The sequence below is a fragment of the Macaca fascicularis genome, chromosome 9 (assembly GCF_037993035.2).
Source record: "Macaca fascicularis isolate 582-1 chromosome 9, T2T-MFA8v1.1".
NCBI classification, from domain to species: Eukaryota; Metazoa; Chordata; class Mammalia; order Primates; family Cercopithecidae; genus Macaca; species Macaca fascicularis.
The window spans coordinates 105,429,948-105,456,373 of record NC_088383.1 but is presented as its reverse complement, the minus strand read 5'-3'; the positions used below and the strand labels follow the sequence as shown (position 1 = coordinate 105,456,373).

Genomic DNA, 26,426 nt, shown 5'->3' with positions numbered 1-26,426 from the left:
ACTAATTTTAAAGTCTAATTTATTGTTGTTGTTTTTTAATTTTATGCTTTGCACTTTTTCTATTCCATTTAAGAAGTCTTTTGCCAAACCAGACATCACCAAGCTTTCCTTATATGTTGTCTTCTAGAAATTTTACAGTTTTAGCTCTTAAGTTTAGGTCTAGGATCCATTTTTGGCTAATTTTGTGTATAGTATGAGTTAAGGGTCACAGGGGTTTTGTTTTGTTTTATGTATGACTGGTCAGTTGTTTCAGCACCATTTATTGAAAAGATTATCCTTTCTCTGTTGAGTTGCCTTGGCACCTTTGTTGATAACCAATTCACCATATATGTGTGGATTTTTATTGCTGAATTTTCTCTTGTTTCATTTCGATTTGTTCTATTTCAATTTGTCTTGTTTTTAATGCTCATACTACACTGTCTTGATTACTATAGCTTTTTAAGTCCTGAAATCAATTCTTCTTTTTCAAAGTTGTTTTGGCTTTTCTAATATTCTTTGCATTTCCATATAAAGTTTAGAATCAGCTTGTCAGTTTCTATAAAAAGTCTTCTGGGGTTTTGATTATGATTACATTGAATCTGTAGCACAGTTTGGGAAGAATTGACATCTTAACATTATTGAGTCTTTTGATTAATGAGCACAGGATATCTCTCAACTTATTTAGATATATTTAATTTTTCTCAGCAACGTTTCATAGATTTTAGTGTTCAGGTTTTGTCCATCTTTTGTTGAATTTATTCTCAAGTATTTCATATTATTCTGTTGGTGAATGATATTTTTTAAATTTCTTTTTTTTTCTTTCTGTCTTTTTTTTTTTTTTTTTGAGACGGAGTCTTGCTCTGTTGCCCAGGCTGAAGTGCATTGGCACAATCTTGGCTCACTGCAACCTCCACCTCCCGGGTTCAAGCGATTCTCCTACCTCAGCCTCCCTAGTAGCTAGGATTACAGGTGCGCATCACCATAGCCGGCTAATTTTTGTATTTTTGTAGAGACAGGCTTTCATCATGTTGGTCAGGCTAGCCTCGAACTCCTGACCTTAGGTGATCCGCCTGCCTCGGCCTCCCAGAGTGCTGGGATTACAGGCATGACCCACCACGCCCGGCCATTTTAAAATTTCAAATTCTGATTGTTTATTGCTAGTACAATCATGCATCATTTAATGCCAGGGATGTGTTCTGGGAAGTGAGTTGGTTCACAATTTTTTCATTGTGTGAACATTCCAGAGGGCACTTACACAAACCTAGATGGTATAGCCTCCTACACACCTAGTCTGTATGTTATAGCCTAATCTTACAAAGCTACAGACCTGTACAGCATATTATTGTACTGAATATTGTAGGCAGTTGTAACACAGCGGTAAGTGTTTGTGTCTGTAAACGTAGAAAAGGTACAGTAAAAATACAGTCTTATAATCTTATGGGACCAATGTCAGATATGTGGTCCATCATTGACCAAAAAAAATTGTTATGTTGCACATGAGCGTACAGTTGACTTTTGGGCAATATGAGGGTTGGGGTGCTGACCCTTACCCCCTGCCCGTACAGCTGAAAATCTGCATGTAACTTTTGACCCTCCCCAAAACCTTAACTACGAATAAACCTACTGTTGACTAGAAGCCTCACTGATGAACATGTATTTTGTATATGTATTATATACTGCATTCTTACAATAAAGTAAGCTAGGGAAAAGAAAATATTATTAAGAAAATCATAAGGTTAGCTGGGTGTGTGGTTTGTGCCTGTAATCCCAGCTATTCAGGAGGCTAAGGCAGAAGGATCACTTAAGCCCAGGAGTTGAGGCTCTAGTGCTCTATGATTGTGCCCTCTCTGCATTTCAGCCTGGACAACGTAGTGAGACCCCGTCTCTTAAAAAGAAAAAGAGAAAATCATAAGGAAGATAAAAATATATTTGCTATTCTTTAAGTTGATGTGGATCATAATAAAGATCTTCATTTTCATCATCTTCACATTGAGTAGACTGAGGAAGAAGAGGGAGGGGTGTCTCAAGGATGCTGTCTCAGGGGTGGCAGAGGCAGAAGAAAATCCACTTATAAGTGGACTTGAACAGTTTATACCCTATTTTTGAGTGTTGACTATATGTAGGAAAACAGTTTTTGAGATATTGGCTTTGTATCCTACAACCCTGCTAAATTCACTTATTCTAGCTTCTTTAGTTTTTTACATAGATTAAAAATTTTTTTTTATTATTTTAAATTTTTGTGGGTGCATAGTGTTATTTAAAAAAATAGATTATCAAATTATTTAAACAAAGACAGTTTCACTTCTCTTTTTTGGTCTGTATGTCTGTTATTTCTTTTTGTTGTCTGATTGCACTGGTTAAAACCTCCAGTATAATGTTGAATAGAACAACAGACGTCCTTTCTTTGTTCCCAATCTTGGGAGGAAGACATTTAGTCTTATGCTGTGAATTAAAATAATAGCTTTTTTTTTTTTGGTAGATGCCCTTCATCAGCTTGTAAGTTCTCTTCTATTTGCAGTTTGCTGCAAGTTTTTTTTTTTTTTTAATTTTGAATGAGTGTTGGATCTTAGAGCAGCATTTTTCTGCATCTTTTGAGATGATCTGTGATTTTTCTTTTTTAATTCTGATAATATGGTGAATAGCATTAATTTTCTAATCTTTAATCAGTCTTGCATTCGTTTGATGAACTTCACTTTGTCATGATATATTCTTTGTTTTATATATTGTTAGATTACATTTGCTAAAATTTGTTTTTTACATCTAAGTTTATGAGAGATATTGACCTGTAGGCCAGTCTGGAAGCAAAGATAGAATAAGTAATAGCCACATTCTTGGTTTATGTCTAAGATTGAGAAGATGTGATCAGTATGTAGATCTTTGGGGTATTAAGTACCAAGAGGCAGTACTTATTTCTAACTTGTTCTTGTTGTAGATAAGGGAGGCCCTCAGCATGGAGTAAATCTTTCTTCTCCCCACTGCCTGCTTTCACTCTCCTCTGAACAGTGACTAGGGGAATAGAGGAGAGCCCCATATTAATTTGAGTTCCAGGGTTTTCACCAATATATTAGACCCTCTTAGGTGCTAAATTGTGTTCCTAAATAATGTGGAAGCCCAGATGGAAAACAGATACAAGCATGATTTTATTATTATAGGTATATTTTGCAAATTAAGTATTTTTAACACTCGAAGTTTAACAAGAGCAGTAAAGTTGTGACGGATACAAATCTAATATCAAGGGGTATGAATAAAGTAAGCTATTACTTATCTTCAGCACCCAATTTATTTAGTTATCAGTATTGAGAAAAATTCTTTCTTCACAGTGAGTTCATTCCATGTGATTTTTTTTTTTTAAACAGCTTGCCTTGTAATCTTGGAGTATTTTTCAAGTAACTTCATCCAGAACTTGATCATAAAGGAGTGGGGAACTGGTTTCACAGCTTAATCACTATTTCTAACAAACTGCTCACATTTTTAATCATATATTAAAGAGTTGGACAAGGAAAGAGAAAATATTGACAAATACTAAGCAATTGCTAATGTCTTTTTGAGACTATAGGTTCCTTTATTGACTATTATGTGCACTGAAGGCAAGATGTGCCCTCACTTTAGCTGCCACTCAATTGTGTCACACACATTGTGCTGTAATAGTACTTTTGCTTATACAATTTTTAGTGAACAAATATGTGCAGGCCTTAATTGGGATGGGGCGAAGGAGATAGAATAAAAGACCAATATAGTATTACAAGCCTTCCCAATCAGTGACAAAATCCATTCAGTTCAGTATATACACAGAGATAAGCAGGAGAAACTTGATTCTGAGGTTTGCGTGAAAATGAGTTAACCTGGCTGTGATCTCTCCAGTGTACTGCTATTTGGTATAAAACTCCTTTGATCTGTATGTATCTTATTACAATTAAAAGTATTTTAAAAAGAAACTATTTTCAAAAGTATATTCAAATCAAATGCTTGTGGAATCCCGGAAGCTCTTCAGTAGGACCTGAGAATTCTTTGGAACAGCTTGAAAACCATTCTTCTAGATCATATAATTCTACATGGTCTAGGAATGTTTTCTTCCTAGAAAGAATTTTGTCTTTAATTCTTATTTCAAATTAGAGTTCTGGCAAACTAAGGAAAAAATACATAGGTCTTGATTACAGTGTGTTAAGGTTTATGAGTCTTGTAGTTATTAAGAAAGTAAAAGCAAAAATTGAGATGGAATTTATCACTCCCCATATTTATGACATATGTATAATTCATAACATAAGACTTAAACTATCTTAAAAACACCTGCTTATTTTTCACATTTCACATAATATAATATGAGCATAAATTCATATTATTCATAGGCTTAGGCCTAAACTGAAACACAGATAAATTGGGTTCCTGAGTCTGATGTTTAAAATGGTATTATGGAGCTCTATAACTCTGACACATTTATGTTGTATCTGAAAAGGAGATGACAATACTCTTTGGCTTGTTTAAAAACACATATGCACACACAAAAGGATCTAATGAAGAATTTTTACTAATATTGGTTCAAAGAGATCTTTCCTTCTTGTGCAATCACTATGGATTTCCTACCCTCTTCATTTCTCTCAGTGTCTTCACATGTTTCATTCAATTTTTCTCTCACTTTTACTTTTTATTATAACCTAAAATATGTAATTTAAAGAGATCTTAGAGGTGATTCAGTTCTACTCCATTTTACAGAAGGTCAGAGTGAAGTGATCTTAATTAGATCGTTCACCAGAAAAGAGCTGATTTTATAAAGAAAAATGTCACAAAAATAAATGTTTCTAATTGGCCACTTTGGTTCTAGAATCTTTGTATGGTCTTCTCTATAATTTTAGACTTTGCACTACTAATAGGCAGAAAAATATTTGTACTATTTTACTAATAACACGTAGATAGTGATCTACTTCTATTAGGATTCCAAGGCAGTGTAGAATAGAAAAGAGCATGGGCTTCGAGGCTGGCAGATTTGAGTTGAAATTTTGGTCTGGCTCTCCACTAGCTATGAGATTATGGGAAGTTACTTATCCTTCTCTGAGTCCCCTTTCCTTCATCTGTAAAATAAAGAAATAACACATATAAAGCTCTAAGTGCATATTACGAGCTCAAAAAGCGTAGCCAGATAAGTAAGTTGGTTATAATAATGAAAGACAATGGATAAATATGTTTAAAAAACCATGACAGCTGAGAGTGAAAGAGGAGAAAAAAGGACTATGGCAGAGATAGTGTGGGAGAATAGGAAAAAGTGGTAAACTAAATTGGATAAGAACTAGTTCAACTTGTATTTAGTTTAGTTCTAATATTTTAAAGCATACCTTTTTCTGTTTTCATTAGTGTACTTCTTGCACAATTTTAGCCCATATTGAACTTAAACATTTTCTTTTGTGATCAAATTGTGTTTAAATTGTGTCTCTTTTGTTTTTATTAATGTTACTGTTCTCTGAGTAATCACACATTTTTATTTAATTTACAGGTGGCCGTTTGTTGCATCTGTTTTTTTGTTATTCTTCCTCTAAATCTTGTTGGTACAATACTTGGCCGAAATCTGTCAGGTCAGCCCAACTTTCCTTGTCGTGTCAATGCTGTGCCTCGTCCTATACCGGAGAAAAAATGGTAAAGAGAATGCTAAATCTTACGCGATTGTTTCACACAATATATAAGTTCTTAAGGCTGTTGTGTACATGTAACTTCAGAATTGGCATGTATTTATGAGAATGACAATCTTAAGTTTGAGCCTAAGGAGTTCATTTTACTGTTTCCTTTAACCTACATTGTTAGGAGTAATAATAAATTGTACCCTTATTCCACTTTCTGAATATTGTGCCATTTACAGTTAAGTCAAATGCTTTCCTACGGTGTAGAGGTGGGTGTGAACTAAAGCTGCAGTTTTACTAATCCTGCAGGCCAAATCTAGTCTGCTGCCTATTTTTGTCAATAAAGTTTTGTTGGAATTCAGCCGTGCCGATTTGTTTATGAATTACCTGTGGCTGCTTTTATAGTACAGCATCAGAGCTGGCAGATCAGTAGTTATGTCAGAGATGCTATCACCTGCAGAACCTGAAATATTTATTATCTTTCCAGATATTTTAGTACTGTATGTATGTATATATATTAAGTCTCTGTCCCTAGATATTTTACCAGATTATAAATATAGCATATTCAGGTGCTTATACAAATAGGTGATAATTTTGCTCTGTCCTTTCTAGACCGGAAGCATGTAGACATTTATAGAAATGGAGGATGAATAAAATAGCCCCTATAGTTTGAATTGGCCACATTCTTTTCTTTCCTTAGATTGGTGCTTATGAGAGACTTTGGTTAGAAGTTTTGTAGTTTATTTTTTAAAGTAATTTTTTTTTTTTTCCGTAAATCAGTATTAGACTGTTAGGACCCATCAGTATCCTTACTAGGAAGGGTAAGGTTAAAGGGAAATCATAGTCAGAAGTCACAAAAGTTCCTCTAAGTCACTAGGGCTAGTGAAGGAGAGGAGGTCTGGTGAGAGCTTCCTCACCAAAGATGCTTTGCATTTAGGTATAGGAAGGCTTGTGTGTGTCTCTGTTTTGGGGAGTATAATCATGGGAACCTAAATCTGAATACTAGATCTGCCTCTCATTGACTGTGTCACCTTGGGCAGATCACTTTTAATCTCAGTGAGTCTTGGCTTCCTGTAAAGTAATGAAAGAAGACTACATTAAATGATTTTTAAGTTTTTTTTCAGCTCTCAAATTTTAAAATTTTTTTCTCAGTTTTTTAGTTTGTTAATTTCATAGTTATTAGTTTAGAATCTTTTTTGTGCCAGGTATTGTGCTAGGCACTGGAAATACCTGAATGAATAGCTTCTGCCTGCCATGGTTTATAATCTAGTGAGGTTTTTTATATATATGTACACATATGTATTTGGAATTGGACAGTTACAGTATAGTGTGGTAAGTAGTGTGGTGGAGATATGTTCAAGAGGCAGTGGAAGAATGAGAGAAGGACCCACCTCTTCCTGGGAGACTCAGCAAAGGTTTTAAAGGGAGAACATTTGAGCCAATGCTTTCAGGAGAGCAATAGGAGACGAAGAAGGCATCCAGGTGGGGAATTACCCATTACAGTCAGTAAATGTTTGTTGAATGAATGAATGAATTTCAAATTTTATTTTTTATTTCTTTGGTGCCATTATAAATAAGAACTCATAATACCTTAATTGCATAATTTTTAGGAAAAGGAATTATAGAACCAAGGAGAGAGTGAGCAAAGAGATGACAAGGCCACAATTTGGGAAACATTATTTCAAATGGAGGTCTCTCGACTCTCACTTTCTTTCCCTTTGGCTTTTTGTGAATAAATGCCTATAGGGTTCTGAGAAGTTATGGAAGTCTAGTAGAACCAGAGGGAACACTTAGAGACTTTTGCAAGTTTTGCCAGTGTCAGTAATTTTTGTTCTCCATATACTTGTCTCAGCCTTTAATGCAGAAAGAATATTGATTATAACCTGTGGCTAAATTGAAGTCCCACCTATATATTGTGCCTCTTTTGGTTTTGGCTTTTCATTTTACTGGTTTGTTTCTGTCCTTCAGAGATGATTTTAAGTGTCAAGTACCTGCTTTCTGTTATCAGTGTTTATGTAATATGGAAATCATACTAGAAGTTTACTATTAATTTTAATATTTTGCAGGTTCATGGAGCCTGCAGTTATTGTTTGCCTGGGTGGAATTTTACCTTTTGGTTCAATCTTTATTGAAATGTAAGTTTTGATAATGTATTTATGTTTTGAGGGATTTGATTATAGTAAGACAATTTAGGAGTTAGGGAACATGGAAAGTCATCAGTTGGGAGAACATCTAATAGTCTGTTAATTCCATGATTCCAGAAAGGGGTCTAACAGGCTATATAAAGGTAGCTGTTGACTGTGTTCTTAAATATTCAGGTGATGTTTATACCTTTTTGTATTGTATTCTAGACCTCCCTCACCTAAGAGGAAATCTTAGAAATCAAAGCTATGTGTTGCCGGGCGCAGTGGCTCACACCTGTAATCCCAGCACTTTGGGAGGCGGAGGTGGGCAGATCACGAGGTCAGGAGATCGAGACCATCTTGGCTAACACAGTGAAACCCCGTCTCTACTAAAAAAAAAAAAATGCAAAAAATAATTAGCCGGGTGTGGTGGCGGGTGCCTGTAGTCCCAGCTACTCGGGAGGCTGAGGCAGGAGAATGGCGTGAACCCAGGAGGCGGAGCTTGCAGTGAGCCAAGATCGCGCCACTGCCTCCAGCCTGGGTGACAGAGCGAGACTCCGTCTCAAAAAAAAAAAAAAGAAATCAAAGCTATGTGTTAAAGAATGGTAGACCAGCCTTCGATCATAGGCATGATTTAAGGAATTCCTGGTTTTTATTGTATTTTTAAAATATTTCTGAGGATCTAGGGAACTAGGTAAACCATTACCTACTAGTCCGTCTAGGTCCTGACATCTTTTGATGCATAGTCATTTCCTAGGTTCCTTCCATAGAGGCCTGCAGGAGTGCTAGGAAGTGTGTATGTATTTGGAGGTGAGAGGTATGCCACCTTATGCCACTTACTGTGCTTTACATCTGCATCCTTTGTCATCATTGCAAAATAAAAAAGCCTTTCTGTTCTTAGTCTGTGTCCCAGTGCCCCCTGATGGGAATGCTCTGGTTATTTTAGGCAAGACAGTTCACCGTATGGGGCTTTCTCAGGTATTGCAGCTATACACCCTTGGCTCCTGTCCACTAAATACCAGTTATTGTGACAACTTAAAATAGCCTTACGTGTTTCCAGATGCCCCACTGCGGATTGTCTCCTGTATGGTAGGAGTTTTCTTAACAGACGTAATTGGATTTGGTAGTTGGTTAATTGAAAACAATGACTCATGTAAGAGTATTATTTAAAAAGATACATACATAATATTTTAAGACAAGTAAATGTACATCCTTCACTGATTTTTTTTTTTTTAAATATAGAGTCACAGTCTTTTTCTTCATTGGAATTTTTTCATTTTTTTTTCTTTGACATTCGTAATACAGATTCTGTGTTTTCCATCCTTTTTAAAGTGAAGCAAGAACATAAGGTCCTATCTGAAGCATTCTAAGTGCAGAATCCTTCTAGATTTGTACATTTGTCCCCCAGTCTATAGCCGTCTCAATCACATCGAATTTTATAACTTTTTTAAAGGGACTCACCTTATCAAATCTTTCCAAAGCATTCAACATAATTTTTATAGTAACCACGCATCCTTTTTACTCTGATGTTTATTGGTTTATGTAACATTTAATTTATTCAATTTAGTCTAATTGTACTAACAGGTACAACTGACATAAGTAGATATGGAACAACTCTTCGTTGTCACTTACGAGTTCTGCATATGCTGTGGGCATTAGTACCTTAGGAGTTGGAGTGTGTGTCTCTGTAACTCGTCGTTTATTATAGTCGGTTCAGGAACTTCTTCTTTAGTTTAGTGCCTTCACCCATACTTGACCTGTGACTACTTTTTCCTTTCTACCCCTGTCCCCAGTATTTCTGAACCACATGTCTTTGTGTTTCTCCGGGCACTGTGTTCCACTAGATAGTTTCTCTGCTGTTTCTTCAACTTCTGTTTTGTCCACCCTCAAACCCATTCTCCTCCTGGTAGTGGTCTTTTTAAGGTGTCATGTCATTTCTTTACTTAACACTTCTTATTTTAATTGAGGTGAGGTCCCAACTCCATAACATGGCTATTAAGGGTCTTAGTAACCTAAGAACTGGTCCTGTTCACTTCTCCAACTTCATTTCTTAGTTCTTTCCCCTTCATTTAAAGTTTTAGCCATACTGAATTACTTTTAGTTTTTCAAAATGCAGTGGATCCCCTTTATTTACTCACTTTTGCTTTTGCTGCTCCTGTGTCTGGAACATTCTTTTTTTTTTTTTTTTTGAAACAGTTTCGTTTGTTGCCCAGGCTGGAGTGCAGTGGCACTACCTCGGCTCACTGCAACCTCCACCTCCCGGGTTCAAGCGATTACATTGCCTTAGCCTCCCGAGTAGTTGGGGAGGCATGTGCCACCATGCCCAGCTAATTTTGTATTTTTAGTAGAGACAGGATTTTACCATGTTGATCAAGCTGGTCTCAAACTCCCAACCTCAGGTGATCCATCTGCCTCAGCCTCCCAAAGTGCTAGGATTATAGGTGTGAGTCACCATGCCTGGCATACCTGGAACATTCTTCTAGCTCTCCTTACCCTCTGCATTCCTTATCTGATTCTTTTCCCCCTATAAAGCCCCATTCAGCCACAATGGGAAGATAACCCCTTATGTGCATTCATGTAGCACATATCACAGTGTATCATAGTCTTTACTGGTGTTTCCCAACTAGCTAGTAGTCTTCTTGAAGGTAGAGAGACTTTGTTGTCTACTGCTTTTCTCACTGCTTTCGTGATACATGGTAGGGGCTCTGTAAATATTTGTTGAAAGAATGAATGATGGGGAGGCTGAGGCGGATGGATCACCTGAGGTCAGGAGTTCGAGACCAGCCTGGCCAACATGATGAAACCCCGTCTCTACTAAAAATACAAAAAATTAGCTGGGCGTATTGGTGTGTGCCTGTAATCCCAGCTACTCAGGAGGCTGAGGCAGGAGAATCGCTTGAACGTGGGAGGTGGAGGTTGCAGTGAGCTGAGATTGCACCACTGCACTTCAGCCTGGGCAACAAGAAAAAGAAAGGAGGCTGAAAGGCTGTATTGTAATTTAATGATGACTTGGTAATGGATTAGAGTTAAAGATCTTTTTCTTAATTAAAAATCTTAAAGCCCTTTCACTTGCTGTCCTCTGAAGACAGTGTGAATCTTCTTTAGGCTTGCTTTTCCTAATTTTACACATTATTGCTCTAACTTATTTTTCTATTTAATAGAGTATTATATTTTCTATTTAATAAAATACAAACTACATTGCTTGAATTGTGTTGTATCTACAAAACAATATGGATACAAATACGGATTTTTTAGCTATTTTCATTTGTTCTTTTCTACATTATACTTCTCTAAGCTTCTGTTTTATTCAGTTTGTGTAGAGGTGAATGCCCTACTGAATAATCTGTTTTTCAAAGATTATCCAAGAAATTTTTTGAGAGAATTCTAGTGGATTTAATTGATGAAGACATGGTAAGAGAAACTGTTGGAAGATACTTGAAAGAAAATCATTAAGTGAGAAAAAAATGAGAACTGAAATGTGAGACTTCTAGAAAGAGCAGAGTGAGCTTTAAGAATAAAGACTGGAAACCTGTGTCTTTATTGCATTACTTAGGTATTTCATCTTCACATCTTTCTGGGCATATAAGATCTATTATGTCTATGGCTTCATGATGCTGGTGCTGGTTATCCTGTGCATTGTGACTGTCTGTGTGACTATTGTGTGCACATATTTTCTACTAAATGCAGAAGATTACAGGTGGTAAGTACCTATTTGTGGAAAGAAATTTGGGGAACCATAATATTTTAAAATAAGATTTCCTTTGAAATCTATCAAGTGGAGTAAGAGCTGTATAGAAATTTTGTTACTTAAAATAACATAGGGATTTTTTTTCCAGTTATAAAAATGATACATATTTTAGAGAAAAAATATCAAATTTTTAATGTATTAATGGAGTTCTATGTTAGACATGTGTTTTACAAAGTGTTTGATATGAAAAGAGTTTTATGAGAAGCATTGCTCCATTCTAAACACAAGGAGACTTAGATCTGGAAAAGGAAATGGTGTATTTATGGTCACTGGTAATAGGGAATCGGACAAAATTCAAGATCAAACTTTCTAATTCTTAGATGTTCTCCTTGTTAATAAATTTAAATACCATGTCTATGCATTTGTTTTTTAAATACGTTTTAAAGGACTTTAAAGGATGTTTTATTAAATTATTTGCTTTAAAATCTTTGTTTTAGTGCCATTGATTCAAAAGAGTTATCTTCTCTCCCCCTCCCCACACCAGGCAATGGACAAGTTTTCTCTCTGCTGCATCAACTGCAATCTATGTTTACATGTATTCCTTTTACTACTATTTTTTCAAAACAAAGTAAGTGGAGACATTTTTTCACTTTTTACTTAGGAAACTAAATTTGTCCTTTAAATACTAATATTTAAGGCCTTATGTTAAAAGTAAAAATGGATATCCTATATATATTTTGTTTTATTTCAGGATGTATGGCTTATTTCAGACATCATTTTACTTTGGATATATGGCAGTATTTAGCACAGCCTTGGGGATAATGTGTGGTAAGTTCTGAAATTCTTTGAACATCATGAGTAAATCTGAGTTTCTCTGAATCAGAAAAATACAGTAAATGGAAATTAAGAAATTCTGTTGTTTGATCAGAAACACCAAAATAAACCTGAGTCTGATTTCAGTTCTTTTGACTCTTCCCCACAACATAATTTATTACCTTATTAATTTCTATTTTTATAGAAATTCTAGTAATTCTATGTAGCTCAGAATTTCATACCACAGTTAGTTTTTCATTCATTTTGAGAATTGGCTTTTTCATTTTATTTATTTTTTTTTAGAGACTCAGCTTCTGAACTAGCTGGGACTACAGGCACCTGCCACTGTGCCTGGTTTGAGAATTGGCATTTTTTAAAGCCTAAGTTCAATGGAAGATCATGATGTAGGCATGTTAAGGTGTTGCCTGAATGATTCCTGTTTGGAAACTTCTCAGACTATTCTTGGAGAAACCAGGAGATACCTATGAGACAGCACAGTTTACTTGTTATGATTGCATACTTGGGTATCTACAGACTGGACTTAAGTTCTGGCTGTACCATATGTATGCTTTCCACCTTGATCTAGTTCCCAAAGCTCTCTAAGTTTTTGTAAAGTGGGGATAAAACCACTATTTATGGATCTATCATAATCATCTATTAAAAGGAAGAGGTAATAGTTTTCACCATATGATAGAGTCTCTAGAATGTGTGAAATAGCAAGAAAATAAAGAACTTTTGGAAACAGTATGATAAATGGGAAAGGCGTAAGTATGAGAGCCTGAAAACACTGAAATAAATGTCCATGCTGTTGCCCAGCTTTTTTTGTGGCCATGGAGGTCACATTAACCTTTCTAGGTCTCATTTTTATCTGTAAAATGGGCATATCTTTCAGAGTAGTTGTGAGGAATAGTGTCATGTGTGTAAAGCACCAAGTGTAGTGCTGGGACTGTTATTAGGTAGTAAGGATAGCCATTTACATGGTGAGGTATGGAAAGATCTGGCCTTTTGGGGTCAGTCTGTTCTGGGTGTGAATTCCCCACTTAATAGCCCTGTTACTCTGGCCAAATTATTTAACCTTTCTTCCTCAACTTTACTCATTTGCAAAATAGAAATAATACTTACCTCATAGGGCTGTAAAGAGAATTCAGTGATTAAATGTGGATAAACATCAGGTGACTGGTAGATGCTCAGTGAGGGGTACTTGCTGCTGCTATTGATGAAGCCTAGAAGTCCTTGTGCTTCCTTCTGCTCTGGAATTGTGTCTGTGTTTCTGCACAGTCTCTGTGGGATTCCACACCTTGTGTTTTCATCTCAGAACAACTTTATGACACCAAGTCCAGGCAGAGGTACCTTAACAGAAACTCATACAAGTAACTCACTTTTTTTCGGGTTCAGTGTTACTTGATAAATGAGACTGGTCCCTTAATTACTTCGTAGAAATGATGTGTTTTACTTGATAAATGAGACTGGTCCCTTAGTTACTTTGTAGGAATGATGTAAGTCTGAGGGACTTATCACGGTGGTAACATTTCCAGAGAGTGGATACTTTTCCTCCTTTTTCTGTTATTTGCTGTTTATGTATATATGTGTGTATTTGATAATTCCATCTTTGGCTATATAAGATATATATATATAAGATATGATAATCTTATTAAAAGCTAGGTCTTGGTGTGACATTTATGGACACATTTGGGGTACCAAGATTGCTTTGTTTCTCCATCAAAAGAGCCTGTTCAATTCATATACACTATGTATGTGATCACGTGTGTGCGCACACACAAATGAGATTGTCTGTAAAGTATTGAAACATTCCACAAGGAAAGATCATTCTCTATGTTATAGTCACGTTTTATTTATAGCTACTGTGATAGCCATTCCCTGTGACAATTAGTAACCAACTTTGAGGGAAAGATGAGAGGGACTGAAGGTTAAAACTAGATTGTGTCATGTGGAAACATCCCTATTCTTGGGCAGTCAGAAGGTTTCTATAGTATTATTGGCCATCCTTTCTTCAGAGTATTGTTCACTGGACTCCTCTTTATTTTATCTGATTTTTCCTGATTATCACCAACATTCAGTGAGGTATAGAATCGATTAGGCAGAGAGTTAAAAAAAATTTTCTTGACTTTTTCTATAAGTGATCTTAGGAAGACCCAGAGAGGCAATGTCTTGACATTTACAAAGAAAATGTAGCTAAATTTTTTGAGTGCTTTTCCTGCTGAAATTTCATCTTGCTGCCTGAAAATCTTGGCACATTTACAGTTCCCTGCTGTTCTGGCAATGTCCCAGCATTTATTCTTTAATGGGTTTATATGCTTTCAGTGCTTCAGTTTTCAGGGGCAGGTAGGGAGAAGCTGTTTAGACTGGAAGTGATTAGAATGTCATCATAATACAAAAATTATATCCATCAATTTATGTTGCTAAAATGCTTAAGTCAGTAATTAGAACAAAAATATTTGTTGATTTTTTTAAATGTAGGAAAAAATGACTACGTTAAGGTGGGATATTATGAGCCTAGCATTTTTGTTTTGAGGAATTAAGTTTAATAGTGCACTTCTATTATTCCTAAAATATTTACTTTTCTAGAGGGCATATTCAGTATTCTCTTTTTATGAAGTCATGCCCTTGTAAGTTTATTCTTGAGGTATTCATAAGATTAAGAAAAATGCGGCCGGGCACAGTGACTCACGCCTGTAATCCCAGCACTTTGAGGAGGCCGAGGCAGGAACATCATGAGGGCAGGAGATGAAGACCATCCTGGCTAACACGGTGAAACCCCATCTCTACTAAAAAATATAAAAGATTAGCTAGGTGTGGTTGTGGGTACCTGTAGTCCCAGCTACTTGGGAGCCTGAGGCAGGAGAATGGCGTGAACATGGGAGGTGGAGCTTGCATTGAGCCGAGATCGTGCCACTGCACTTCAGCCTGGGCGACAGAGCGAGACTATGTCTCCAAAAAAAAAAAAAAAAAAAAAAAAAAGATTAGGAAAAATGATTCTCTAGGTTGATACTGTTTTGATTTTAAGCATATTTCTGCTCAAAGGGAACAATGTTTTGTACATCTGGAAAATTGGATTTGGTTTGGCTCTAGTATTATACCATTAAAATTTTCAATGCTAATTAAAATTTTTTACATCTTTTCATGCCGTAAGGATTCAGGTATATTTTCACAAAATTGAGTGATTTTTCTCTTACCTTGTAGAGAATTGTATTGTAACTATTTTAAAATGTATTATCAATATTTTAAAATGTAATATCGTTATTTCCTATTATAAAAGAAATGACTAGTCATTGCAAAAATAAATGCGAATAGTGTTGCTTTGTCATTTTGTGTTTTTTTGTATTTTAATATTTAATAAAGGGAAACTTTCAAATATATACAAAAATAGGGACAATACTATATATAGTGAGTCCCCATGTCAGTGTCAGTAATTATCAACTCATGGCCTATCTTGTTTTATTTATATCCCCAATTTGTATCCCCCCTTTTATTCTGACATGAATCTTAGACCTTATGTCATTTCAACTGTAAATATTTTAGTATATGTCCCTCCCTGAAAGATAAATATAATTTCTTGATATGATGGAATAATTCAGTTAGTGTTCAAATTTACCACACTTGTAATGACTTCTTTTTAAATATAGTTTATTTACATTGAGATCAATTAAGGTTCATGAATTGCTTGGCTAAAATGTCTCTTAAGGCTCTTTTAATCTATAGATCTTCTCTCTCTCACTTGCGATTTATTTTTAAAACTTAAAAAATTTCTGTGGAGTTTTCCACACTCTGGATTTTGCTGATTATATTGTTGAAGTGTCATTTAAAGTTTCTCCAAGTGGTAGTTAGATCTGTAGGCTTGATCATACTCAAGAATACTTGTCCAAGAATGTTTAACAGGTGGTTTGTAAGCTTTTATCAGGGGAGCACATAATTTCTGGTTCTATTTCTATGTGAAGTTAGCAGCCATTGATAGTTATTGCCTAGCTCAAATAATTCATTAGTGGTTACACTAGTCTAATTCTATTGTTTCTTTTATATTTGTTAGCTGGAATACTTACATAAGGATAACCTTCCTTTCATCAACCAGTTGGTAGCCTTGGGGTATAGTTCATATATAGGAGAAACAGGAAAGATGCTTGTTTCTTGCCTTTCATTCACCAGTTTGGTGAATAAAAGTTAGTTCAAGGGTGACTAATTAGGCATTTGTTGTGCACTTGCCATTGTTAATTAATGGAAGGTTTTCTTTTAAGCTTTCAGTAATATTGGGCTACCTCATATATTCCTAAGACCAATGTAGATTTTTTCTCTGACAGTTCAATAACCAAATGCATTGTTCTAAAGAGCCGTTAGTAGGTTGCTGCAAAAGTAATTGTAAAGCTGCAAATACTTGTGCACCAACCTATATTTGCAATAAAGAACCATCCAGTTCATTCATTCATTCATTCATTCATTCAACAAATATTTACCAAGTATCTTATATGCCAGGCATTATTTTAAACACAGGAGGTAAATATTTAACAAAACAAACAAATATCCCTGATTTCTGGTGTTTTAAGCTCTAGTTGAGGCTAATTATTAAAAAACAACATTTCAAAACTTCTGACCCACTTACATCTCTCTCCTGTCAATTCCCGCAAATACATCATCCCTTCTACCAACTACACAGCTACAACTTAAACATAAAAAAGAAGCTGTCAGAAAATGCCTCTTCTCTAGAGCTTCAGCTGCTATTGGGACATGGTTCCCTGTCCTTCCTTAAGAGAATCCCCCGTCCCTTCTTACTTTATCTATTGGATTTTGGGAAGATATATTGATTTTTGCTTTAATGAACTAGAATAATATATCTTCAAATCAAAGAAGGCATGTTTTTTCATTTAACAACCTTTCGCCATTATGAAATTATTCTTGCTTTATAAGGGATGTATTTTAATTCCGTAGTTACTGATTATACAAGAAATAATTGCTGCTTGATTACATGTGGTGTATGATGGTCAGACTCGGTGTATTATGGTATCAGGTGATTTGCAAATCAAATGATACAGTTTTAGTAAGTTCAGAGAGAATACTAAAATAAAGATACTACCTTTAAAAAAGAGTAACTTTCCAGAGCATAGAGTATTTAGTGTTTTTAAATGATGGATACTGCTCTGTATGTATTTGTTTCAAAACATCTTATTTTATCTTTGCAGGAGCGATTGGTTACATGGGAACAAGTGCCTTTGTCCGAAAAATCTATACTAATGTGAAAATTGACTAGAGACCCAAGAAAACCTGGAACTTCAGATCAATTTCTTTTTCATAGGGGTGGAACTCGCACAGCAAAAACAAACGCAAGAAGAGATTTGGGCTTTAACACACCGGGTACTTTGTGGGTCTCTCTTTTGTCGATGGCTTAAAGTAACATCTATTTCCATTGATCCTAGGTTCTTACTGACTGCTTTCTCCAACTGTTCACAGCAAATGCTTGGATTTTACGCAGTAGGCATTACTACAGTACATGGCTAATCTTCCCAAAAACTAGCTCATTAAAGATGAAATAGACCAGCTCTCTTCAGTGAAGAGGACAAATAGTTTATTTAAAGCATTTGTTCCAATAAAATAAATAGAGGGAAACTTGGATGCTAAAATTACATGAATAGGAATCTTCCTGGCACTTAAGTGTTTCTATGTTACTGAAAAATGATGTTCCAGAAAGATTACTTTTTTCCTCTTATTTTTACTGCCATTGTCGACCTATTGTGGGACATTTTTATATATTGAATCTGGGTTCTTTTTTGACTTTTTTTTTCCCCCCAATCCAACTGCATCCTTTTTTTTTTTTTTTTAAGAGGGAATTAGAAAATATTAAATCCTGCATGTAATATATCTGCTGTCATCTTAGTTGGACCAACTTCCCATTTATTTATCTTAAAACTATACAGTTACATCTTAATTCCATCCAAAGAAGATACAGTTTGAAGATAGAGGTGTACTCTCTACAATGCAATTTACTGTACAGTTAGAAAGCAAAAGTGTTAAATGGAGAAGATACTTGTTTTTATTAAACATTTTGAGATTTAGATAAACTACATTTTAACTGAATGTCTAAAGTGATTATCATTTTTTCCCCCAAGTTAGTCTTACATCTTTTGGGTTTGAATGAAGGTTTTACATAAGAAATTGTTAAAAACAAGGGGGGTGGGTAATAAATGTATATAACATTAAATAATGTAACGTAGGTATAGATTCCCAAATGCATTTGGATGTACAAATCGACTACAGAGTACTTTTTTCTTATGATGATTGGTGTAGAAATGTGTGATTTGGGTGGCCTTTTACATCTTGCCTACCATTGCATGAAACATTGGGGTTTCCTCAAAATGTGTGTGTCATACTTCTTTTGGGAGGGGGGTTGTTTTCTTTGGTTTATTTTCTGAGACTCCTACAGGAGCCAAATTTGTAACTTAGAGACATTTAATTTTGTTAATCCTGTCTGGGACACTTAAGTAACATCTAAAGCATTATTGCTTTAGAATGTTCAAATAAAATTTCCTGACCAAATTGTTTTGTGGAAATAGATGTGTTTGCAATTTGAAAATAACTTTCTGTTCAAAAGGCAAAATTAATGCCATTTAAAAAAATACAAACTATGCTACTCTTATACAGGGGACCCATACTTTAAAATCTCCAGACTTGCTTATATCTAGATTATCCAGCACAATCATAAAGTGAATGACAAACCCTTTGAATGAAATTGTGGCACAAAATCTGTTCAGGTTGGTGTACCGTGTAAAGTGGAGATGGGGTAAAAGTGGTTAACATACTATTGGATCAGCAAATAAAAGTTACAGTTTTGTAAGAGAAGTGATTTGAATACATTTTTCTGGAACTATTCATAATATGAAGTTTCCTAGAACCACTGAGTTTCTAGTTTAATAGTTTGCTATGCAAATGACCACCTAAAACAATACTGTATATTGGTATTTTTAGAAAGACTCAAAACACCTCTGTATTTAAACCTTAATATGAAAATCATGTGATTAATAGTTACACAAGATATTTTCATTTCAAAATATGTATCTATATATTGATGGACTCCACATCCTATATTGTGACATGTAAGTCCTTTAAAAGGTGAAAAGTACGATTTCTTACCTCTTAAGTATGATTGATACGATCCAACATATTTGATTAGAAGCTGTAGGTAAATCTGCTCTTCTTAGGCCAAAATGATATATTAAATGTAATTTATTGGTACTTCCATTTTCTCTTCCTTCTTACTTGCCTTTAAGATCTTCTAAAAAAGAAACTAAAAGTTAATATTTAGTTGTTTATATTATGTAACCTTTTAACTATATATAAAATACTTTTTTAGTTTCTTTCTCACCACTTTTATTCAAAAGTACTTTTAACATACCAGTACGTAGTCTGTCTGATGGGAGTATAAATTGGACAGTAAGCTTTTGTCTTAATAAAATGAAATTTGTTTCTCATGATATGAATCTTACAGGTAAGATGTAGGGTTTATTGAAAATGTGTGGGTTAAATACTTTCAGGTACACCAATTCTTTCTACTAAATTGAGCTTTATTTGAAGTTCTTTGGAATCTGTGGTGAAAAATAATTTTCTAATTTCCAAATACATTAAGAGCATTACAATGAATATTAATCACCTTTAAAGTCTTTTAGAAAAGGGCTTGTATTGGTTTTTGGCTGCATAGAGGGGCTGAATAAGTGTGTGTGTGTGTGTGTGTGTGTGTGTCTTGTTCTTACAGAAGATGTAATTCACAAATAGTTTAGCTCCCTAGCGCTAAGTTGTAGAATAGAAAATAGAACATTATTTAAGTTAATTGAAGGGTGAGATTTTCATACCCCCACTAATGCTGTGCATCTGTCTTTCGTTTGTTAACATTATTTGCTTAATTTCTTTCAACTGACACTTTGAATAATACTATCAAAAACTAAGGCTAGACATTCCCCGTGTATCTTTAAGCATGCTTCTCCTGAAATTTAACTACATTAGTAGTTGACATTTGTATACATATATCCTAATACAAGAGTAGGATAAGGTGGAAATGTACTGGCCTGAGGGATGGTGAAGCATTCCTTTAGTATTTTTTATCCTGTTGGGCTCCTAGATTGTACTGGGGTTGCCCATAAATCAAACCCCATACTCTCAGAATTCATTATATTGTGGTAATATCCGAACCTAGTGAATGGTACGATTGGGTGTTTTCCATTGAGAGTGGATGGACCTCTTTATAAAGTTGGTTGCTGCAAAATCCATTTCTTCCAAAAGCCACTTTATTTAGGGTTTATTCACAAATCTTAACCATTTTGATATAGTGTTTGTTTTCTAATGTTTATTAACCACCTTATACCAAATGTCTTGCAAAGAAATGTTATTAAAACCTTGAATTTTTACAAATGTGAAAAACAAGTGTATTAATGTATTTGTTCAGGAAAAGCTACATACCGAAGGGCTTTTGTATATGAATTCTGTGGTAGGGAGACCCATTTGTAATCTATATGGCAGTTCCATCTAGGTTTTAAGTTTAGATTTCACCATGTCTTAGTGCTTCATTCTATTGGTTTACTGGAACATGTAATAAATAGGAGTAGTGATGTATTAAAACACAAGTATTCATTAATGTTTTATATCTTCACTAAAATTCTATAATTATGAAACTGTTTCATCAATCAAGGTGTTATATTTCAATCAGAGAAGTGAACATTTATGAAGATTATTTGGAAGTGTGTACAGAAATAAACTAGACTTACAAGTAGGCCAGATCAGAAAGTTAACATATGAACCTGCAGAGATCTTGTAAGACTTAAATTCAGTGTGAGGAACAACTCTGGTTCTCTCCTATGAGGATTTCCTAAAAGCCATCTGATTTGGCATTCTTACTGGAGCTGTAGACAGAAATCTACAAAGACAAAAGTGAACAAAATTAAGTTACTATTCCACTGTTAGGAATGGAAATAAACTTGTGAAGTCTGTTTATTTTGAAGTATTGGTGAACTAGGCGCTTGCTAATTGATAACTGCAGCATAGTTTGTGTTTACTCCAGTTCATCAACTTGGGTCATTTGAAAGATATAAGAGCTTAAGGCAAGGAAGAAATAACATGGAATTCTATTTCAAGGACAACAGAACATTCTTGGAAAAGCAGCTCCAGTTGGCTTTTCAACTGTGTCAAACTTGAATTTGTAAGTCCCCACAGAGCATGGACAGTCGGTGCAGAGTTCCAAGGAAACAATTATTGCCAATGATCACTTCCATTTTGTATACACTCTTTGGTTCATATAGGCCATATTCCAACTGGCTTTTTAGTAATAGAAGTCCAGTATATAATGTATCAAATACAATTGAGGTTCTAACCTAGTGTGTTAATTTATCTGAATTTGGATTTTTCAAAAGTAATAAAAGGTTAAATGTACTTCCCTTGGATTCCTTATTTCTTTCCTTTTTCAAACATGAATGAAGCATAAGGGATAACCCATTATTGACAGGCAAATGAAGAACTTAATTATAGTTGTCCACAAATAAAGCAGGGGTCTGCAGACTTTCTGTGAAGGTCTAGATAGTAAATACTTCAGACTTTGAGGGCCATCCAGTCTCTGTTGAAACTATCATTGTAGCACCAAAGCAGCCATGGTAGGCTATATAAACTAATGAGCATGGCTGTGTTCCAGTATAACTTCACAAAAACAGCCCGCAGGCCATAGTCCACTAACCCCTAGAATGATGTATTTAAAAAGGTTTAAATTTATATTTTGAAAAAGGACTTTAATGTACCGTAAAGTTTAGAGAATGGTCCAATGAGTAAGATTGTCTGTCTTAGGAATGATTTTTCTTTTATTGCCATTCTTTTGACTTTTTTGGATACCTATTTTGTATACTCAGACTTTACCATCTATTTGCCTGCCATCCTCTGATTGATGATACTTTGCATTTGTTTAGCATTTACTACTTTTTCAAAGCAGTTTCACATGTTCCCTCACAACCATCCTGTGAAGCTGGTAGAGTAAATAGCCGTGTTTTGTGGATAAACCAGAGCAGCTAAAGGTGCTCCTATGTTTAGCCCAGAAGTAATCAAGATTCAGGGCCCTGTTGTCTTGACTACTGTAACTGTAAAATGGGAGTGTCACCCTCTGTAGCCTGGGAGGCAGATAATATATGCAGAAGTTGCGTTGAAAATCAGTGTTCTATACAAATGGAAGAGATTATTTTTATTGTGCCACATTGAAATCAGTGGTTAATTTCTCCGTGTGTATTTGTACGTTTTGTTTTTCCGTTTCTGACTAGTTTTTAAAAATCCTGACCAACCTCCTTGGTTCTTCTAATTTTATTAGCTGCCTCGGTCAACACCTGTACTTGGCAATTCCCATTAGCCAAATGGTACAAATTTGGATTACTTTTGATTTCTTTAATGAACACTTTTTGTCTGGTTGGAAAACTAAGGACAGAAGGGACTCTTATGCAACCAGCTTCTTGATTTCAAGTGAACTATTTTTGTGAAACTGTTACTGTGCAATGTAACAGAAAGGGGGGGGAATAAGCCTAATTGGGACATGTGGAATCAGTGTAGTTTACAAATGTATTTTAAATTACTTGATTATTTAAAATGATTTTCAAAGTTTGCATGATTACTTTCACAGCCATTTCAAAGGGAAAAAATGCAGGAGATGGTTGCAGGGGAAAATTGATATAAGTGGGGCTGGCCAATGTTATGGTTATTCTTATTGTCTCAGTCTAAGCCACTAGGATTACAGGACTTCATCTTGAAGGTCAGTGAAGAAAAGGGAGAGTCTAGAGAGTGAGACGTGGAAGGTGATTCTAAGCTGAAGTTGGTCAGAGAGGTCTGCTGCAATTATAGACCAGAAAGGTAGGGCAGTCCTGGGTAGGTAAGTGTCACAGATAGGGTAGCTGCGATGCTGGCATGAGGATGTGGGATATGTGGTTATCAAGGTGTCCCAGGCAGACATGGAGGGTGTGAAGCATTGAGGCCATGTTAGGATGACTGCAGGGTGTTTAATGCCAGAAAACTGGAATGTGGGAGTTGTAAGGAGCCAAGACTGGAAAGGTAAAAGGAAGGCTTGGTGGTGGATGGAGGACCTCGTATGCCACCCTGAGGAGCTTGGATAAAGGTTTTGGAGAGCCAGGAAGGGTTTTAAGCAGCTGCTAAATTACATTCTCCAAAAAACTCAGTATCTTCTCAGTGGTCAGCAATGTAAATGAAGGAATGAGCTGGCATGATGAGACTGCCCTCTATTTTGGAGGTTCTGCTGCCTGCACTGGAACAAATTATCATGTATAGTGGCCTGGAAAGGCAAAATGAGAAAGTGGCCCAGGTGGATAAAACTCAGTAGATTTGAAGGGGCAAGGAACCCAGTTACTTTGGGCATAGGGGTATAGATGGAATGAGTTGGGTGGGAGATGGACATCTGAGAGGAGAAAAACACTTGTTCAGGTTCACAGATGACCCAAAGATACGGCAGAGGAAACCCTGAAGTAATTAGGAACGTAATAATGGAGCTAAGTTGAGCAGTTTTATGTCATAAAGCCTGTTATTCTAAATCTACCTCCAGTTTTTTCTTGGTTTTTAAATTAAAAAATACATTTAAAAAAAATCATCTAACCCATATTACAGTTTAGCTTGTATAGTTCTATCTTATGGTGTCCCTTTTCAATCATTCCTTTCTAATCTTTCTAGTGAACCAAATATTTTGTTGCCATTTATTGGTTGATAGCCAAAGTAGCAACTAAACTGGCCTTCTACTTTAATAACATAAAACTGCAGCTTGCTCATTCTTCGACACCACTTTCTTAAAAATATTTGGACAAAGGGTGTTGGTGAGAAGACCTGGCCACTACTCACCAGGTGGGAATTGGAGGTCATAAAAGCTCAAAACCTCATTGCACAAGAGGTGGCCTCTCATGTCTATTTTCCAGAGGAATTCCCTTCTAATGAGGAAGCCAGTTGGTGGTTTGCCTAGTGCCATCTGGAGACCTGGAAGTGTCACAGAAGTTTGTTAGGCCTTTTAGATGTTGACTCTTTGGACTTGTCTACCCAAAGGTGGTGACCTTCATAGGGGTGAATGCAGAGAGCTATGGCGTTGGGTTTGACTCCTGGTATTCAGGCAGAAATGCATGCCATTCGACCTCCTCTCACTCCTTTGCCTATGCAGTGGCCACTTGGCCTTCTCTGCCATTTGGTGGCATTTATCCCCTTCAGATTCCTTCCTCCCACCTGCCAGTTTCTAACCAGATCTTGCCCTGTCTGGCTCCGTTCTGTATGTTATGTGCCCATTTGATGAAAACAGCATGAGGCAGGGTCAACATTGCATTTCTAAGAACGAGGACAAAATATGAGTAGCATCCTTCCAGTAGTTAACTTTTAACCCTTTACTTGTGTGAAGGACTTGTTATCCTAGTTGATAGATGAGAAGACAGATGACCATAAGTGCAAGAAATTCAGAGTTTGATGTGAAGCCCAGCTCTGGGCTCCCTGTTGACTATTTTGTCATTGATGTATGTGAAACCATGTGGAAATCCAAAAGGAAAGTTGTCCATTTTTCTGCTTGCAGTTTAAATTGGAAAAAGTTTCTACTGGGCATGATGCAAAACATGTCTACACATACACATTTGTGTGTTATACTTGACAAGGCCATTTTACTTGTGTAAAAAGATCTTTGAAAAGCCTCACAGTAATACTTTTTATATCTCTAAATCAAAATGGCTCAGTTCTGACAATTTTTACATTTAAGGTACAAAATATAAGTGGGTTTCAAATATCTCTTGATTAGTCTCCTAAATTATTTGGGCATATGTTTTTAATTGGCAAAAAAAAAAAAAAAAAGACTTCAGAAATTGGTCATTTTTATTCCATCAAGTGAACAGTGAGTGGTTAATAAAAACATGTCTGTAATTTAACACAAATAGCACATACAGCTGTTCATTTGTGTCTTTTTGACTGTATGAAGCATCTTAGACTGTTTTACTGAAAGATAGGATCACCGAGAGGGGAAATCTGTGGACTTAAATCTTTCTTCCTATCTATCGCCAGTCTCTAGGTTAGGTTAGGTGGGTGCCGCCAGCAAGCGCCCTTCATGGCTGGACTGGGGAATATGGAGAGAGCTGAGAGAATCGAAATCCTCGATTTTTTTTTCTTTGCTGAAAGGGACCTCAGAGACATTCACTCATCCCTGCAGAGAAGCAGCTGCCCGAATGCACATAGCCCGTTGGTAGTGACATGAATCGTGTACACAGGGCTCCTGGTCCAGCGCTCGGAGTTCTAACCACTGTTGCTGCCTCTGGCCACGTGTGCATCGGGGAGTTGTAAAGTGAGTTATGGAAATAAAACAAGGCGGGAAGCCCAGCTTCGATCTTCAGAAACAGCATTTTTGGGAGCCAGAGGCCGAGGTGGCGCCCTGGGCAGGCGCCTTCGGCTGGGTGGGCGCGGAGCTGGCCCCCGGCCCTTGGCTTCAGCATCTTCACCTCGCTCGCCTTCCTCCGAAGTTGCGGAGGTGCCGGGAAGAGGAGGGGCCTCGCCTCGGGCGCCCGAGTGATTGGCTGCCCAGGGCCCCTGGCGAAGGCTGTGTCGTCCAGCCCTGGTGGAGAGGGGCGGAGCGGCCACTGCTCCAACCACCGCCGCCACTGCCACAGTCGCAACCGCCGCAGCCTCGGCCGCCGGGCAAGTAGCTCCGAGCGGCTGCTTCCCGGTTGCCTCGACGAAGACAGGGGGCGCCGCGCTCCACTTGCTCCGCGCCCAAGCCATGCCCGGCAGCCCTGTGTAACCACAGAGTCCCGGCCGCAGCCGACCGACCTAGTGTGCACCGTCTTTCGGCCGAGCTGAGCTTTCGTGCACGCAACTCCCTCTGCCCCCGCCGGCCCCGCGCCACCATGTCCCGGGCAACTGCACTTGGGGCCCTAGTGTCACTGCTGCTGCTGCTGCCGCTGCCTCGCGGCGACGGGGGACTCGGGGAGCGCCCGGACGCCACCGCAGACTACTCGGCGCTGGACGGCGAGGAGGGCACGGAGCAGCAGCTGGAGCATTACCACGACCCTTGCAAAGCCGGTAGGTGCCGCCGCCGCCGCCGGGGAAGTCCCGCAGAAGTTTGCCTTTGAAATGCAAATGAGGTGGTGGGCAAGCCTGCGCTACCGTGTGTGAGGCGGGTCTCCTCTCCCCTCCCCTGAGATCCCTGGCTCCCCGGGAAGACAATGCCTGCGAGGA

At 36.9% G+C, this 26,426-nt stretch overlaps 2 protein-coding genes across 4 annotated transcripts in view; both read left to right on the top strand.

The window, feature by feature from the left end:
- The window catches only part of TM9SF3 (transmembrane 9 superfamily member 3), a 71,936-nt gene extending 50,307 nt beyond the window's left edge, over nt 1-21,629 (top strand). Inside the window, exons 10-15 of the mRNA XM_005566087.4 lie at nt 5,465-5,604; nt 7,652-7,720; nt 11,262-11,408; nt 11,941-12,024; nt 12,148-12,224; nt 17,399-21,629. Coding sequence (XP_005566144.1) covers nt 5,465-5,604; nt 7,652-7,720; nt 11,262-11,408; nt 11,941-12,024; nt 12,148-12,224; nt 17,399-17,466 — 585 coding nt within the window. The 3' untranslated portion in view covers nt 17,467-21,629. The remainder of the gene's footprint in view (nt 1-5,464; nt 5,605-7,651; nt 7,721-11,261; nt 11,409-11,940; nt 12,025-12,147; nt 12,225-17,398) is intronic.
- Nucleotides 21,630-25,856: 4,227 nt separating this feature from the next.
- TLL2 (tolloid like 2) overlaps nt 25,857-26,426 on the top strand; it is a 148,045-nt gene continuing 147,475 nt past the window's right edge. For all 3 annotated transcript variants that reach the window (XM_005566084.4, XM_065521206.2, XM_065521205.2), the window contains exon 1: nt 25,857-26,270. In XM_005566084.4, coding sequence (XP_005566141.3) covers nt 26,096-26,270 — 175 coding nt within the window. In that variant the 5' untranslated portion in view covers nt 25,857-26,095. The remainder of the gene's footprint in view (nt 26,271-26,426) is intronic.